The 16,449-nt window shown below is 51.5% G+C and overlaps 1 protein-coding gene across 2 annotated transcripts in view; it reads left to right on the top strand.

The window, feature by feature from the left end:
- RPS6KA2 (ribosomal protein S6 kinase A2) overlaps nucleotides 1-16,449 on the top strand; it is a 328,366-nt gene that overhangs the window by 49,514 nt on the left and 262,403 nt on the right. Inside the window, exons 1-2 of one of the 2 annotated variants that reach the window (XM_086318708.1) lie at nucleotides 2,525-2,722; nucleotides 2,814-2,864. In XM_086318708.1, coding sequence (XP_086174834.1) covers nucleotides 2,681-2,722; nucleotides 2,814-2,864 — 93 coding nt within the window. In that variant the 5' untranslated portion in view covers nucleotides 2,525-2,680. Of the gene's footprint in view, nucleotides 1-2,524; nucleotides 2,723-2,813; nucleotides 2,865-16,449 lie in introns of those variants that run through there. The other variant, XM_086318706.1, reaches the window with a different exon arrangement.

Below are 16,449 nucleotides of genomic sequence, written 5' to 3'. Positions count from 1 at the left end.
TTATAAAATTGGACTGTCAGCTTTATATACTTAAAGCTGGACATTGAGAAGACCTTCAAGCATCAAAGGAAGCTTCACCACCCAGACCAGAAACCCCAGCAGTGAACACAGAGCACATGCCCCTCGTGCGTGTCCCGTGGCACATGACTGCTTTCTGGGGCTTTATGAAGATATTCAAGCCATAGTTCTCCCCAAATGGTCATTGATCCTTGGCTTAGAAAACACTGGTATTTTATTTCAAATCCACAAAGCACAAGATATTTGCTTGCCCCGGTTTGTTTGACCAGTTTGCTCTTCACGAGATACACCTGGAGTTCAGTCTGCTCTGAGAGCGGTCTTACAGCGTATCCCCTCTGGCTTGTTCTGCCTCATGGACTAGCGTGACGGCCTTGAAATCACGCAGAGGCACTGTGATGAGAGCGAGGCGGCAATGTGACAGGAGGGGCTGGAAAGGATGGAGGAGCTGAGAGGGGCCGACTTAGAGGCAGGACTTCCTGCCGGACCAGAAGAGCGGCCTGTCCGCCCCCTACCCTCTCTGGCTCCTCCACACCTGCCCCCAGCTCTCCTGCTCAGGCAGAGGTGGGATGGGGAGGGCGCCCTGTGCTGTCCAGCATCCCAGGGATGGGGCCGGAGTAGGAGGACCCCGGGCTTCACTCTGCAGTTGGAAAAGCCCCTGCGCCACGTGCCCGCGCCTGGGTCTGGCTGCCCGTGGAGTGGGGGGACCGACTGGGGGGCAGCCGGAGGGAGAGAAGGGGACAACGGGGGCCGGTGTGTCTGCAGAACGACGAGAGTTGTCGCTTCATCTTCAGTCATCGCTGGTTTCCCTGTCCATTCTCTGAATCTTATCTGCAAACTGGAGACCAAGAAAAGCAGACGGAAAGAGGACCGATGACTACAGGAGGGCTATGCAAAATTTAGCAAATCTTTTTCAGGGAGAGTCCCAGATATTGCGGGCTCCGTGTGCACAGTCCCTGGGTTTCCAGATGGCCAGGCCAGGAGACTCTGCAGGGTGAATCGCGCACGAGAAGGTGTTCCTTTGGGGGTTGGCTGTGAGTTGAGAAAGGTAGTGGGTGGACACATGGGGTTGTGGGGCTTTGGGGGCCCCCATTTGTCGTTATTAGGCATTTATTTATAAACGCACCACTTCTGTGTCCTTAGGATTCCTTTTCGAGTTGCAGAAACCAGCTCAAACTGGCTGAAGCTGTCTGGCTGCTCAGACTGGCAGTTTTTCTCCTCCTGTCATTGAACAGAGATGGCTTCTGGCAGCTTTGAATCCAGCTGTCCTGAAACTGTCAACAGGACGCTGACTCTGTTTCCCTCTTTGATCCCAGGCCCATTTCTGGGCCAACAAACTCCGTAGCATCTGCAAAGTGGCCCTGTGGCTCCTGCCTGGACAGGCCTTCCCTGGCCTGGGTTCCATGCTGGGCACTGCACCCAGAAAATGACGGGGCCCTAGTCACGCCCCTGCCCGTGGTGGGGGATTGCAGTGGTGGGGTCACTTTCACCAGCCTGCGTGGAATCTGCTTCCCACAGGAGGAAAGGGGACATTTGCCAAGGAGGGAGAAACTAGGGGGAGAGAGACCACAGACGTTTGCCCCTAATGCCGTGTGCAGCGAAGCCCGGCGTAGGAGCTGCAGAAACGAGCAGTCACGTAGAAGGAAGCGTGTTCCTGCCGTTCAATGTTCACCGTCCAGCTGGGGGTCAGAGAGCAAGGACAGACGGACGTGGCGCGGGGCTCATGGCCTTGGCCGCTCCTGGAGGCGATGCGGGCGCTGATGGGCTGGGGTTCTGTGTCCAGATGCTCTGTGTTACCGGATCTGGGAGTCTGTAAAACTCCATCCACCATGGAGAGGCAGGGACATAAAGGAACTAGAGGTCTGGCCGGTACCTGCCCCGTCGCCGGTGTGAAGACACGCCGGCAGTGCGGGTGAGCTTGCGGTGCGGTGGCCGCGGATTTCTCTCGAGCTGTGGTCCCCACAGGCTCCCTTCCTACAGCCGGTTAGGTCGTGGGGGGGGGGAATCCAGCCCCTCTGTCTTCTGATCCTTGAGCCACAGTTACTAGTCAAGCGTGAAAGAGACGTGTGCCCACTTTCTCCAGCTCACGTTTCAGTGGATTTGAGCCTCGGAACAGAGAACAGAGGAGAAATGAGGCCTACAGCAGAAAATGACAAGCGTGCCCCCAGGATGCCGTGTGCAGAGGCAGGCACAGCTGTGGTTTCTGTTCTTGAGACCTCAAGTTGTGGTGCTAAGTCAAGTCTTCAGGTTATGGGAGTTTTGAGTCCAGACAAGGGGAGGCAGGGAGCTGTGTGCGTCTCCAGGCCGAACCCCTATGGCCTAACGTGATTGGAATTTTAATCAGGTGTCCGTTAGCCTATTTACAGGTTAGAAGCCTTGCCTGCTGCAACTGAATGAGCACCTTCCGTAGGACAGAGGGCCTCAAGGTCACCCTAAGATGCTGGCCGGCCCCCAGTGATAACCACAGCTGCTCAGCCGAAGGCTGTGCGTCTGGAGATTAATGAGTGACTTTTTTTTTTCGGTTACACTTTGAGGTTGGGGATGGGACATCACTTCCTTTGGCTGAATGTAAAAGTTGCACAAAAGTTTGCAAGTTCCCTTCTTTCGGTGTTTATACTCACGGGCTTTCTGAGAGCTGGGGAAACTCCTCAAGTTATTGACAGCCATGTGGAGACTCATGTTCAGAAACAAAAAGCCGCCAGCCTTGGTGAGTGTCCGTGCAGCAGTACCCCCCGAGCAGCGACTGTCCAGGACATCCTGTGACTTAAAGGACTTTTCTTCACTCTCTGCCCCCACAGGACAAGGGTGACCCGCCCTCGCTCAAGACGAAGACAGCTGCGTCGGCCGAGGTAAGTGACACCGCCGTGGCTTGGTTTTCTCCACACGAATATCAGTTACATTTTTAAAAAAACGTTTAACATGAAGTCTTTTTCACTTTGGGGTTACTTTACGCTGCCCGAAGGCCAGCAGAGCCAGCTGTGGTGTGCTTTTGAAAGAGCGGAAACCTCCCCGCAGTACGATTTGAATTCTCTGATGCTCTGGGTGAGACCCAGAGCTGCCTGGAGTTGTGTAATAACGTCTTTGTACGGCAGGGGTCTGTCTTGCACGTCACCCTAGGAATGTCACCCAGCGATCCAGGAAGACTGAGTTTTATTCTGAATCCGAGGCCACTGGGGAGGTGATGCGCGTGACCTCATGCACAGCACCTCTTTGAAATCTCCTTTCTCTGCCTTCACAACGAGCAGATAAGACATCAGGGCAGCTGGGCAGGGCTGCGACGCCAGGCAGCCAGCGCTGTCCACCCCAGGGGCCAGCGGGCTGGCAGCCGGCCAGCTTCAGCATTCCACTGTGTGGGGAGTTCAGGAATCTGGCCTAAAATGAATCGTTTTAGGTAGAGGTAGATTTCTTGTAGGATTTTGAGCAGCTGTCTGGTTGAAATACTGACAGTATAGATAAGGGATGTTATAAGATGGACTTACAGCTTTTTTGTGTCTCCCAGCAATAATAACTCGACCTGTGCCCACGGAACAGGGGCAGCTTTCATCGTCCGGCCTATAGATTCTCCACGGGCTTGGCAGGTACAATAGCCCAATCCCTGTGGGTTCCAAACAGGTCATAGAAGCCTGGGTGCGGGTCAGGCTTATTTAATTTACATGAATGCATCAAACCACGTTCTGTTCATACTAGACAGGACTACTCCTGGTTGTCGGCATGTTGGACTCTCTTAAGAGTCCTGCTTTCCTGGCCCTATCAAGGCTGCGGGCCACCAGAACCCACGCAGTTCGGGAGTTGCTCTAAGAAGTGACGTCTTCTCGGTGACTCACTGTGAGACTGGGGCCCAGGGCCCTGTGGAGCCCCTGTGTTCCAGGACCTGTAATCTTGGAGCAGAGGAATCTGGGGCCGTGAGTGGCCAGTCCTGCATTTGTTTGCTGACATAAACAATGCTTTTCACTGAATGCCAACGTTTTACTTTTCGTGTACTTAGGGTTTTCTCTCTGAGTTTCACTGTATTTTTATTAACAGCCCAATCTGAAGAATTTGGTTGGAAAAAAAGTCCTTAATACCATCATCTCGTGTCAATTAGATTTCCTTACTAGCCATAAAAATTGTGTAAGTAGAATGAAAAGTGAATGATCAATGATCTCTGGCTATATAAAATCTCAAGATGGTTCTAATTCTTTCAGCCTAGTGACTAGACAGATGTCTATACCGTTTCGAATTGCACCCTCATGTCAGTAAACTCAGAAAATGAGATGTGTTGTAGTGGCAGGAAATTGGCCTTTCGTACTTTCTTCATAACCTTTTCTCAGTCTATTTCATAACCTGTTCAAGAAAAGAATTCCCTGGTGGCTCAGATGGTGAAGAATCTACCTACCATGTGGAAGACCCAGCTTTGATCCCGGGGTCAGGAAGATCCCCTGGAGAAGGGAACAGCCACCCACTCCAGTATTCTTGTCTGGGGAATCCCATGGACAGAGGAGTCTGGCGGGCTACAGACCACGTGGTCTCAGAGAGTCAGACACGACTGAGCAACTTTCACTTTTCACTTTCAGCTGATGATTCTTAGCAAAACTTTTATTCGACTTTATAGGGAAGCCCAGGGACGCACCGGGAAGTGTGTGTCTGCTGGAAAACCGAGCTCATTGTTCACACTTTATCACGCTCCATGTTTAGACCAGCCACACTGAACAGCAGTGATTCTTCTCACTCGTAGAAATGAACGAAGGCAAAGAAAAGGAGCCTGGTGGGTGACAGACAGAGTCCTGGGCTTCAGGGTCCAGACAGACGGAGGTTCGGGGCCCTTTGTGAACCGTTTCCTCAGCAGTCGGCAGCCAGGCCCATGAGGTGTGACCTGCAAGAGCTGAAGGCAGGACCTGAACGCTCTTCAAGGAGGCTGTTTCTATCAGGCCTGGATCACATCCAAAGTTGAGGCTCCTGGGCGCCTAGGAGCGGCTTTCTGGGCGGCCGGGGCCCCTCTGGGGCTCTTGGCCCCTGAGTGGGTGAAAACGGTTGCCTGTGTTTTCAGATCCACCCTGGGTACGATGAGCAGGAATTCCTTCTTATATTGAGGACTGTTGTTCAGTCGCTAAGTCATATTCAGTTGCAACCCATGGAGTAGCCCGCAGCCTCCTCTGTCCGTGAAATTCTCCAGGCTAGAATAACAGAGTGAGTTGCCATTCCCTCTCCAGGGGATCTTCCCGACCCAGGGATCATACCCACGTCTCCTGCATTAGCAAGTGCGTTCTTTACCACTGCATCACCTGGGAAGCCCCATTGAGGACAGAACCCACAAATCAGAGCTCACACAGCATCCCCTGGGCACACCCCGAGAGTATGGAGAAAGTGCGCGGACAGCCGTGAGTGACAAGTCTGCCTTTCCCTTCTCTCCCCCTCTCTCTCCACGTGTACTTTTGATAAGACCTTCCAAAACTTTACATTAGATTGTTACCCCAACTGGGAGCATTATGGGGTCTCCTGTTTAAAACCCTAATGCAGATTCAGCTGTCGGACTGTGAGCAGGTGCCGCTCGTGACTTCGACAGGAAGCATGATATTTTACCAGGCGGGTGTCAGGGAAATGCTGATGGGCACAGAGCCCCTCGTCCTTAACGTGTTTCACGGGATAAACCTGCTCGCGGCCTCCAGTGTGATGGCCGATTGCATTTCCTCCTTTTCTATTATGGTTTCACTCTTCATTTGATTGCACAGGAAGCTCTTCATTGATTTAGTTTTGGCCGAGCTGGGTCTTCCTGGCTGTTTGTTTCTCTAGTTACGATGATGGGGGCTGCTCTCCAGCTGCGGGGCGTGGGCTTCTCACTGCGCTGGCTTCTCTGGTGAGGGAGCAGGGCCCGAGGTGTGCCGGGCTCCGTGGTCGTGGCTCCCGGGCTCGGGACTCCAGGGTTCTAGGTGTGTGGAACTCACTGGTTGTGGCTCCTGGCTCTAGAGCACAGTAGCTGTGGAGCACGGGCTTCATTGTCCTGAGACACGTGGAATCTTCCTGGCCCAGGAACTGCACCTGTGTCTCCTGCATTGACAAGAGGATTATAAGAAGCAATTTTAAAAAAGAAGACAGAGGAGGTTAAAATTCCAGAGCAGGGAGGCTTCTTGGGGCCAGCACTCACCCTTCACGGGACAGAAGGGCGTTTAGAGCGGCTTCTGCCCCTATAAGGGCTGTCTGGGATCCTTCCCTCTTCTTTCTGTTTTTTTTTTTTTTTTAATTGCTTTGGAATGAACCAAATGCCCTTTTCAGACAGTGGCATTGTTCAGTGAGCCTCTGATTCAGGGGAACTTTACAAATAAAGAGAAGCTACTGCTCCGACGGGTGCCCCGCTGTTGCAGCCGAGGAACAAGGCCTCTCCGGGGGCACCGGGCAGGACTTGAGGCCTGGCGGGTCCCGGGGAGGGGTGGGGAAGACGAGGCTGACGGTGGAGGGCGAGGCCAAGGTGGACCGAGCGCAGATCGCGCCCCGTGCACCTCCGCCAGCGGCCGCACTGCACGGGGTGTGGGTGTCGTGTCTATTTTGTGTTGATTCCTAATAATCTTAGAAACAATCCATTCTTTTGTCAGATCCCTCCACATTAAATGAATTAAATAAGGGGGTGACTCACACTTAATCCTCTGAAAAGGAACTTTTCAAAGCGCTGCTGGCTGTGTGCGGAACTCAGCGGCAGTTCGGTGAACTAACCGGGCCGCTCTCTTTTCCGGAGTTCCTGGCGAGCAGGGCGCCCGAGAGAGACCGCTGTGTGGCAGGCGACCCCAGCGGAGTCTCCAAACCTGCTCTCTGACTGGAGCTTGAAGGAGGAGCCCGAGCTGGCTTCTCCTCTCCATCTCGCCTTGTGTGACCATGCTTGGATCTGCTCATCCAGGACCAGATGGATCCTCTGAGGGTTTGAAGCCTTGGAATAAGGGTGATTTTTTTTCTGTTTAACTGTCTTTTTCATCAATCTTTCCTTGCCTCCGCCTTGAATCCTGAGGCACTTGATAAAGTATTCACAGAAGTACTTTGCATCTTGTTGATGGTGTTGATAAGGTGAAGGTGCTGCTGCTGCTGCTGCTGAGTCGCTTCAGTCGAGGCCGACTCTGTGCGACCCCAGAGACGGCAGCCCACCAGGCTCCCCCGTCCCTGGGACTCTCCAGGCAAGAACACTGGAGTGGGTTGCCATTTCCTTCTCCAATGCATGAAAGTGAAAAGTGAAAGTGAAGTCGCTCAGTCGTGTCTGACTCAGCGACCCCATGGACTGCAGCCCACCAGGCTCCTCCGTCCATGGGATTTTCTAGGCAAGAGTACTGGAGTGGGGTGCCATTGCCTTCTCCGAAGGTGAAGGTGATGGGTGACATTAACAGATGGGTGGGGCAGAGGGGATCCCAAGCGGAAATCTGGGTTTTCAGTCTGTTTTCAGGGGCAGAAGTTCTCCTGTGGGGCTGAGCCGCCCCCACCTCCGATAACTCAGCTCCTGGTTAAGGCTTTTCACTCATTCCGGCTGCAGGGGACGTGTGGATCTCTGTGTGGGGCCGGGTTATCTCCCCTGCCCACCAGCAGACCTGGGGCAGATAAGGAGGGCAGGCCCAGACTGCAGAGTGGGTGCAGACATCCTCTCGAGGCTCACAAGGTCCCTATGGAAGGTTCCAGAACAGCAGGGGAGACGCCTGCATCTAAAAAGCAGCACAGTGCGGCCTCTGCACTTGTCTCCCTTCTTGAGTCAAATACAGCCTCCTGCCTACGTTTCTGTAATTGTTGGTCTTTCCCAGTCTGCATGTAGTGCTTCAGTGGCAACCACTCAGAGGCAAATGTGGAGCTAAGGAAATCCTTTGATCGAGGTCATAACTGTAAACTTCCTTTTGGGGTATCTGGAGAAAAATTAAGCATTAACCTTAGGGGAGAAAGCTGACCCCAAATTTTAGCGTAGCTTACTTCTCTCTCCCCAGCCAAAACAGAAAAGATTTATAGGAAAAAAAAATCCCCAAATTCTTAGGGTTTGTTCAGTTCTAGGATCCAAGGTGATTTTTTTTTCTTCATATGTTTCTGTAATTTCTAAAAAAATCTAAGCTACTAATCAATAATCACATTTTAAGAAATAGTTAAGGCTCAAGTCATCCTAAAATATTAAAATAGCTGTAATCATTGGGTGACTATATTACAGATGTCTGGAATTTAATAACAGATGGATAACTCTAATGTCTTAGATTCAGAAAACTAAGATCATGGCATCTGGTCCCATCACTTCATGGGAAATAGATGGGGAAACAGTGGAAACAGTGTCAGACTTTATTTTTGGGGGGTTCCAAAATCACTGCAGATGGTGATTGCAGCCATGAAATTAAAAGACGCTTACTCCATGGAAGGAAGGTTATGACCAACCTAGATAGCATATTAAAAAGCAGAGATATTACTTTGCCAGCAAAGGTCCATCTAGTCAAGGCTATGGTTTTTCCTGTGGTCATGTATGGATGTGAGAGTTGGACTGTGAAGAAAGCTGAGCACCAAAGAATTGATGCTTTAGAACTGTGGTGTTGGAGAAGACTCTTGAGAGTCCCTTGGACTGCAAGGAGATCCAACCAGTCCATCCTAAAGGAGATCAGTCCTGGGTGTTCATTGGAAGGACTGATGCTAAAGCTGAAATTCCAATATTTTGGCCACCTCATGAGAAGAGTTGACTCATTGGAAAAGACCCTGATGCTGGGAGGGAATGGGGGCAGGAGGAGAAGGGGACGACAGAGGATGAGATGGCTGGATGGCATCACCGACTCGAGGGACATGGGTTTGGGTGAACTCCGGGAGTTGGTGAAGGACAGGGAGGCCTGGCGTGCTGCGGTTCATGGGGTTGCAAAGAGTCGGACACGACTGAGCGACTGAACTGAACAGAACTGAATGTCTTAGATAATTTCACCAACCGAAGGGGGCATTTAATGGCCTGTAGTGACAAGTAGCATGAAAAGAAGTAGTCAATTCATTAACTGACAAGTCATTGCAGTCTGCAATGCAGCATAAAGAGATGTCACCATAATTATACACCCGAGAAACCCAAAAGGTTTGAGATTTGTTCGGCGTTTGTAGCTCACCTTGTAAACGTCTCAGTCATAACCATGGCCACTGTGACACACCTCCAGTGAACTGGAGAGGCAGGAAGTGCTCTATTTTTAACAGGCCGAGGTGGCGGCCAGCACCCTCACTTCCCACTTGCTCCCTCCACGTATCAGAGCTGAGCACCTGCCCTTGGCCAGCCAGTTCCCCGGGGTCACTGTTCCTTCCTGTCGTCACTGCTCTCGTAGACGAGGAACTGAAGGCGGAAAGAAACAAAGCCCTTCGCTTTGGCGTGCAGCAGAAGGTGATGCGTAGTTCCGTGTCTTTCAAGCAAGCAGAAGGCTTTTCAGTTCTCTCTTATGAGCTCTAGCTCACTGTCTCACACCTTCTACTGCAGTTTAGGGCAGCATCTTCTAAACCATGGGAAGCTGTGGCCTTCATAGTCTACAAAACATTAAACAAAGCTGCTATTTTTGTTACTATTCCTATTATGAGTTGGCCTCATGTGAGACTCCATGTTAACGAGTCTGCTCCCACCCAGGACCTAAAGATGCAGTCAGGAGTGCCGTTTCATCTCCACGAGGGGGGATCAGCAGTGTCAGAGGGGGAGCTGCTTGGCTGACCAGTCCCACCCGGGAGCTGCCCCCGGCTCTCTGCGGCCCACAGCCTGGGAACATGGCCGGCCGGTCTAGGGACGCCCCAGCCTTCACGGTGCCAGCACCCACCACCGCTTCCACAGGACGAGGCCTCCGTGCTCCTCTCTCGTAGACGTAATGCCGCCCTCGTACTGGGATCCCTCTCACGTGACTTCACCTGGGGATGTCTTCCTCCCTGAGAACACACTGACCGTCTTTTATACCGTCTGAGCCAGCACTGACTTTGACTAGGAGGGCGGTCGTGTACTGGGATCCGAAGACGGCAGACGGCCTGGGCCGAGGCCCTCCCCGCGCCCCGCCTGGCCACTCGGTGAAATGACCTCGGTTAGGCCAGGTCACCCGGCTGGGCGGCTGCTGAAAGGATGGGACCGTCATCCTTTATTGGAGGTAAACCATCAGATCGTCTCAGCAGATTTTTCTTCCTTATATATGTTTATACGTACATATAAACACACACACATACGATGTATAAATACACACGTGTAGCACACACATGTACACACGACGTAAACACACACGTGTAGCACACACATGTACACACGACGTAAACACACACGTGTAGCACACACATGTACACACGACGTAAACACACACGTGTAGCACACATGTACACACGACGTAAACACACACGTGTAGCACACATGTACACACGACGTAAACACACACGTGTAGCGCACACATGTACACACGACGTAAACACACACGTGTAGCGCACACATGTACACACGACGTAAACACACACGTGTAGCGCACACATGTACACACGACGTAAACACACACGTGTAGCACACATGTACACACGACGTAAACACACACGTGCAGCGCACACATGTACACACGACGTAAACACACACGTGCAGCGCACACATGTACACACGACGTAAACACACACGTGCAGCGCACACATGTACACACGACGTAAACACACACGTGCAGCGCACACATGTACACACGACGTAAACACACACGTGTAGCACACATGTACACACGACGTAAACACACACGTGTAGCGCACACATGTACATACGACGTAAACACACACGTGTAGCACACACATGTACACACGACGTAAACACACACGTGTGGCACACATGTACACACACGTGTAGCACACACATGTACACACGACGTAAACACACACGTGTAGCACACATGTACACACGACGTAAACACACACGTGTAGCGCACACATGTACATACGACGTAAACACACACGTGTAGCACACACATGTACACACGACGTAAACACACACGTGTGGCACACATGTACACACACGTGTAGCACACACATGTACACACGACGTAAACACACACGTGTAGCACACATGTACACACGACGTAAACACACACGTGTAGCGCACACATGTACACACGACGTAAACACACACGTGTAGCACACACATGTACGTTCATGAGGACACACATGGATCTGTCACTTGTGGTCTCCAGATTCTTTTCACAGACTTTTCCCGCATGTTATTAAAAGGGGCTCATTCATGATCAAGGCTTTCCACTGCATTTTTCAAAATATAATGACCCTCCAGCCGGGGTGCTTAGGGAGCCCCGTGCCCCGATGTGATCCCGTGGTGCAAGACCATCACCCAAGACCCACCCCCGGCTCCAAGCACCTGCTGGTCGTGAGCTGGACACATCGGATGCTTTCGGACACTTCAGCCCTGAGATGGTCTGTCTGATCCCACGGGGGCCCAGAGGAGTGGAATTCCAGGTTTTACAGAGGAAGACAGGGCCCAATGCTGCAAAGCTGACATTATGGTGTCGCTGAAACGGGAAACGGCTGCTCTGTAGAGGTGCTGGTGGTGGTTTACTTCCTGGGCCTGATCGTCCCCGCGTTTTGGCTTTGCTGCGGGAAGATAGAGGCCCGTCTGACAACTCCTTTCAAGCAGGGACCAGCAAACAGTGATAGCTCTTTTTCAAAATAATTTCTTTTAAGAATGTATTTGGAAGATGAATAAGCCAAGACTGTCATGACAGTCTTCCATGGCACAAAATAAAAGGCAATTCATTGCCACAGTCACCATGACAACATTCAGTTCACGTACTTACATATACCTGCAATGAAATTCTATCAACAATGAAAGCTTTTTATTGAAACAAGCCACTGGATCTAACACAACCGTGACTGAGCCACAGATCAAAGACCCTATCTTTTTGTTAACGTATTTCCAAAGGACTAAGCCTGAGATAATTACCTTTTAATTCCCCTGGAAGTTTGAATTGAATGGCAGTTGGGATACCCCAAAATACTGTGACGAAAAGCCTGATGGTTTTAGGTGGGGGAGTTTGGACAGGCCCTCAGCTTCCTTCCTCCTGCCCCGTTCTCTCTCTCTGTCAGTACCTGGGCACGCCGCCCCCAGAGACGACAGGGGGCGAGGCTTGTCCACAAGCACACTGTGTCAGGCGTTTCGGGGAAAGTGTGTGGTGCAGGAAAGGTGACATCTTCTCATTGGGCTGTTTCCCTGCCCCGCTGTGGCTTAACTTCATCTAACCTGGGCTTGACTCCTCCTCGCAGGAGGCCCAGGGCAGCCCTCATGCTCCGTGTAACCGACAACCAGGCCGGGTGCTGAGGAGTCACTTTGTCACCCTTGGGGGCTTCCCAGGAGGCGCTAGTGGTAAAGAACCCGCCTGCCAGTGCAGGAGACGTAGGAGACTCGGATCTGATCCCTGGGTCAGGAAGATCCCCTGGAGGAGGGCATGGCAACCCACTGCAGTGTTCTTGCCTGGAGAATCCCGTGGACAGAGGAGCCTGAGGGCTGCAGTCCAGGGAGTCGCAGAGTCAGACACGACTAAACTGAGTGCATGCAGCATGGAGGGGCTCTGGTGGGCTGGTTTTCATGCTGTTGAGGTGCTTCTTGTTTAGCTCTTGGGGTGTCTACTTTCAGGTAACACACCAGATAGATGTACCCTTAGAAGCAGATGTTTACACATTTCTTAAGCCTTTAATCTTATTCTGCATAGAAAATAACCTGAGAACGTTCTGTGCCCCAAATGAGCTCACTTTTCTTTCTCCGGATAACCACACCCAGATGACCCTGATGTTGGCTATGCTGAATACACTCTCATGCGAGATAAGCATCTTTTTCGAGGGCTTGGATAGGATGCAGACACTGAAAATTAGTTTTCCAGTTGTAGTCCGATGTGTTTGAGATAACACTGGAGTCTCACACACCCCCACACAAAAATTCAGTAACAATTTCTAAGTTCCAATCAAGCCTGGTTGTTAAAAAGCAAAGGATTATTACAAACATCGAAACAAAATGTTAATGAAGGACCAGAGAGTCAGGTTTAATTTCCTCCTTCACCATCCCCAAACGCCAGCGAGGAGGGTTTGACGACACGTAACCTTCTCTTTCCCCTGTTCTCGGGGGGCCGCAGCGGCCACCACGAGGGCCAGAGCTGGGCAGTGGGTCTTCTCGGCGGTGTGAGCTGGGTCTTCTGTTAGGGAAGAATAACTTCACTTTCTTGTACCTCCCAAGAAAAATCACTCATTCCTGTGAGCGATGGCAAGTAGATGTCAAGATCCAGGACTTTTCCAAGGGGTGAGACGTGGATTGATTTTAGGGAAAAGGCATACAACTGGATTTCTTTTACATTTCTGACAATTTGACAAAAGGAGAATTCAAGACTGAAATGTGAGGGGTTGCCTAGTCCCATAAAAAAAAGAGACAAGAAATTTGGTGAGAATAGGACGAACGCCAGTTTCTATTAATTCCCCTATTTTGTGCCCATGTTCAGGGGCAAACCAATGATTGAGTTTTAAAAAGCGGCCTTTTCCTCTGTTGCCATGATGAGCTCATGAAACCAGCCCTGCTTTGTTCCCAAAGTCACAGCTCAATATGTGATTTCCCCCCCCTTAGACTGCATTAATTGCCGGTGGCTCCAGAATAGGAGGGAGAAGGCAATGGCAGCCCACTCCAGTACTCTCGCCTGGAAAATCCCATGGATGGAGGAGCCTGGTAGGCTGCAGTCGATGGGGTCTCGAAGAGTCGGACACGACTGAGTGACTTCACTTTCACTTTTCACTTTCATGCACTGGAAAAGGAAATGGCAACCCACTCCAGTGTTCTTGCCTGGAGAATCCCAGGGACGGGGGAGCCTGGTGGGCTGCCGTCTGTGGGGTCACACAGAGTCGGACACGACTGAAGCTACTTAGCAGCAGCAGCAGTTTTTCTAATGGAAGGTATGATTAGTAAATATCACACCTTAGAATGCCCCTCCAGAGGGCTGACCTAGTGGTGACTCTCCCAAAACTCTCTCCTGTGTTGTTTATCTGAAATAAATATGTATGTGTATACACACTTCTGTACACTTACACATAAATATGACATTGACATGGATAAATGCATGTTAATTTATTCAAGAAAAAGAACATACAGCTCCAGAAGCCATGAAATGAATGCAAAATTGTTTTGGAAAAACAAATTTTTCTGGAATAGTAACTTCTTGAGAAACAGCAACTGTACTTCAACTATTTTCACTTATTGGAAAAGACATGTTTAGCATTTTAGAGAAGGGAAGAGATGGACAGGACTATATCATGTGGGCTGTCCCAAATCGGGCAATTTTGGTCCATTTCAGTCTTGAATTTCCTTGTTGTCTTTGATTCCTTCTTTTCATGCCCTATAATTTTATACCAATATATTTCCATATCCACATCCTTTACCATGACATCTATTATCTGTCACATAAAGCATCCCTGGTGGCTCAGATGGTAAAGACCCTGCCTGCAATTCAGGAGACCTGGGTTCTATCCCTGGGTCAGGAAGATCCCCTGGAGAAGGAAATGGCAACCCACTCCAGTATCCTTGCCTGAAAAATCCCATGGACAGAAAAGCCTGGCGGGCTACCATCCAAGGGGTCCCAAAGAGTTGGACACAACTGAGTGACTAACACTTGACTTTTAAAAAAGCTATTTGTTAGTTGGTGGATTTTTTCATATCGCATGTTTAGGTCTTCAGAGGAGGAGCCTGTTTATGTATTAAAAAGAAGCTCAAAAAGGAAACTCTTAACCTGCAAAGGTGCACCTCTGACCAGCTGTCCTGCCCTCCAAGGCGGCTCTAACGCTGGACTGGGCATGCTTCTGGCTTCACCGAGACAAAGTCTGACGCCAGCCACGAAGGGCTGATTCTTCCGGGGGAAGCTGGGGACTCAGTTTGCAGAGACAGCAGAGCAGGTTTTCCTGTTTCTCAGATGGGACGACTCCAAGCTGGCCTGCAGTAGGTGGGGAGAGAAAGTGGGAGTGCAGGGGACAGTGTGCACCTGTGGAGCTGTGCGCCGGTGCACACGTCAGTGTTGTGCACGTGCGTGTGTGTGCGTGTGTGTGTGCCCGTGTGTGTCTGTGCATGCATGTGGAGGGATCACTCAAAGGACTAAAACCGGATAAGGTGATTCTTGCATAATCAGTGCGTATAGTTGACCTGGGGCCACCTGAAAAGACAAGGCATCATTTCTAGCCCCCTAGCGGCCCCCCATGTCTCCCCCTCTCAGTGTAAATGACAGACGGCCCTTGGGGGTGGGAGCAGGTGTGCTGCGGAGAGGGCCACAGCCCGCCCTCGGGGCTCCTCTGACTCTTAGGGCAGTGTTGGACACTTGACCCGGTCCACGTGGACTCTGGCCGGATCCCGCGAACCGCCTGCTGGGGCTCCAAGCGCCGCGGGTGACTCTGCGGGGACTGACCGCTCGGCCGGCGCTGGTCCTCCGCGCCCCTCCCGCGGTGGGCGAGGGCGGCGGGCGGAGGACCGCGGCCGGCCGAGCCCGGCCCGCCCCGCGGGGGGCGTGGTCCCGAAAGCCGCGGGAGGAGGAGGTGGCCCGGCTGCGCAGCGCGCGATGGCCCGGACGCGGGTCGGAGGATGCTCGGGCTGCCGCGCCAGAAGCTGCAGAAACTGTTTCTCGGAAAGGTAGGCAAGCCCTCGCGCTGGAACGGGCGGGTTCCAGTTCCAGGAGAGAACCAGCGTTTTCTGTTTGCTGCTGGGAACCTGCTACAGTGACAGATCTTTGCCGGGAAAGGGCAAGTGGGCTCTGTTTTCCGGGACAGAAGGAAATTCTGTGAAAGGGTCACAGGTCACGGGTGGACGCAAAGAGCAGGTCAGAAGCTGGACTGAAAGCTGTTGCCGTTTTCAGTTGGTCCTGTTTCTGCGGTCGCGTTACAGCCGGAATGGATTCGACACCGCTCTTCAGTGTGTGTTCGCAGTCAAGGGGAACCGGGGCCACTCAGTCGTTTTCCTGCAGTTTTAGAAATGAAGGGGAGAAAAATGTGACAAAGTTGATGTTTATCGCAACTGTAACTGAAAGGTAAAGTTTTAGGTGAAGAGAATCAGATTTAGCAGTTTTCTCTTAAAACATTTTTTTCTAGAACTTTTAAAAGTTGTAGTAAAATATGTACAACATAGAGCTTCCCTAGTGGAGGAGGCAGTGGCCCCCACGCCAGCACTCTTGCCTGGAAAATCCCATGGACCGAGGAGCCTGGGGGGCTGCGGTCCATGGGGTCGCTAAGAGTCCAACACGACTGAGGGACCTCACTTTCACTTTTCACGTTCATGCATTGGAGAAGGAAATGCAACCCACTCCAGTGTTCTTGCCTGGAGAATCCCAGGGACAGGGGAGCCTGGTGCGCTGCCGTCTATGGGGTCGCACAGAGTCGGACACGACTGAAGTGACTTAGCAGCAGCAGCCGTGGTTCAGACAGTAAAAAAAATCTGCCTGCAATTCAGGAGGTCTGAGTTCGATCCTTGGGTTGGGA

This window comes from Bos grunniens, chromosome 9 (genome assembly GCF_055505025.1).
Source record: "Bos grunniens cultivar Pamir isolate PY7600 chromosome 9, Bosgru_T2T1.0, whole genome shotgun sequence".
In the NCBI taxonomy this organism is placed as follows: Eukaryota; Metazoa; Chordata; class Mammalia; order Artiodactyla; family Bovidae; genus Bos; species Bos grunniens.
Note: the sequence above shows the minus strand (reverse complement) of the source record. Positions and strands in the feature narration are given on the sequence as shown.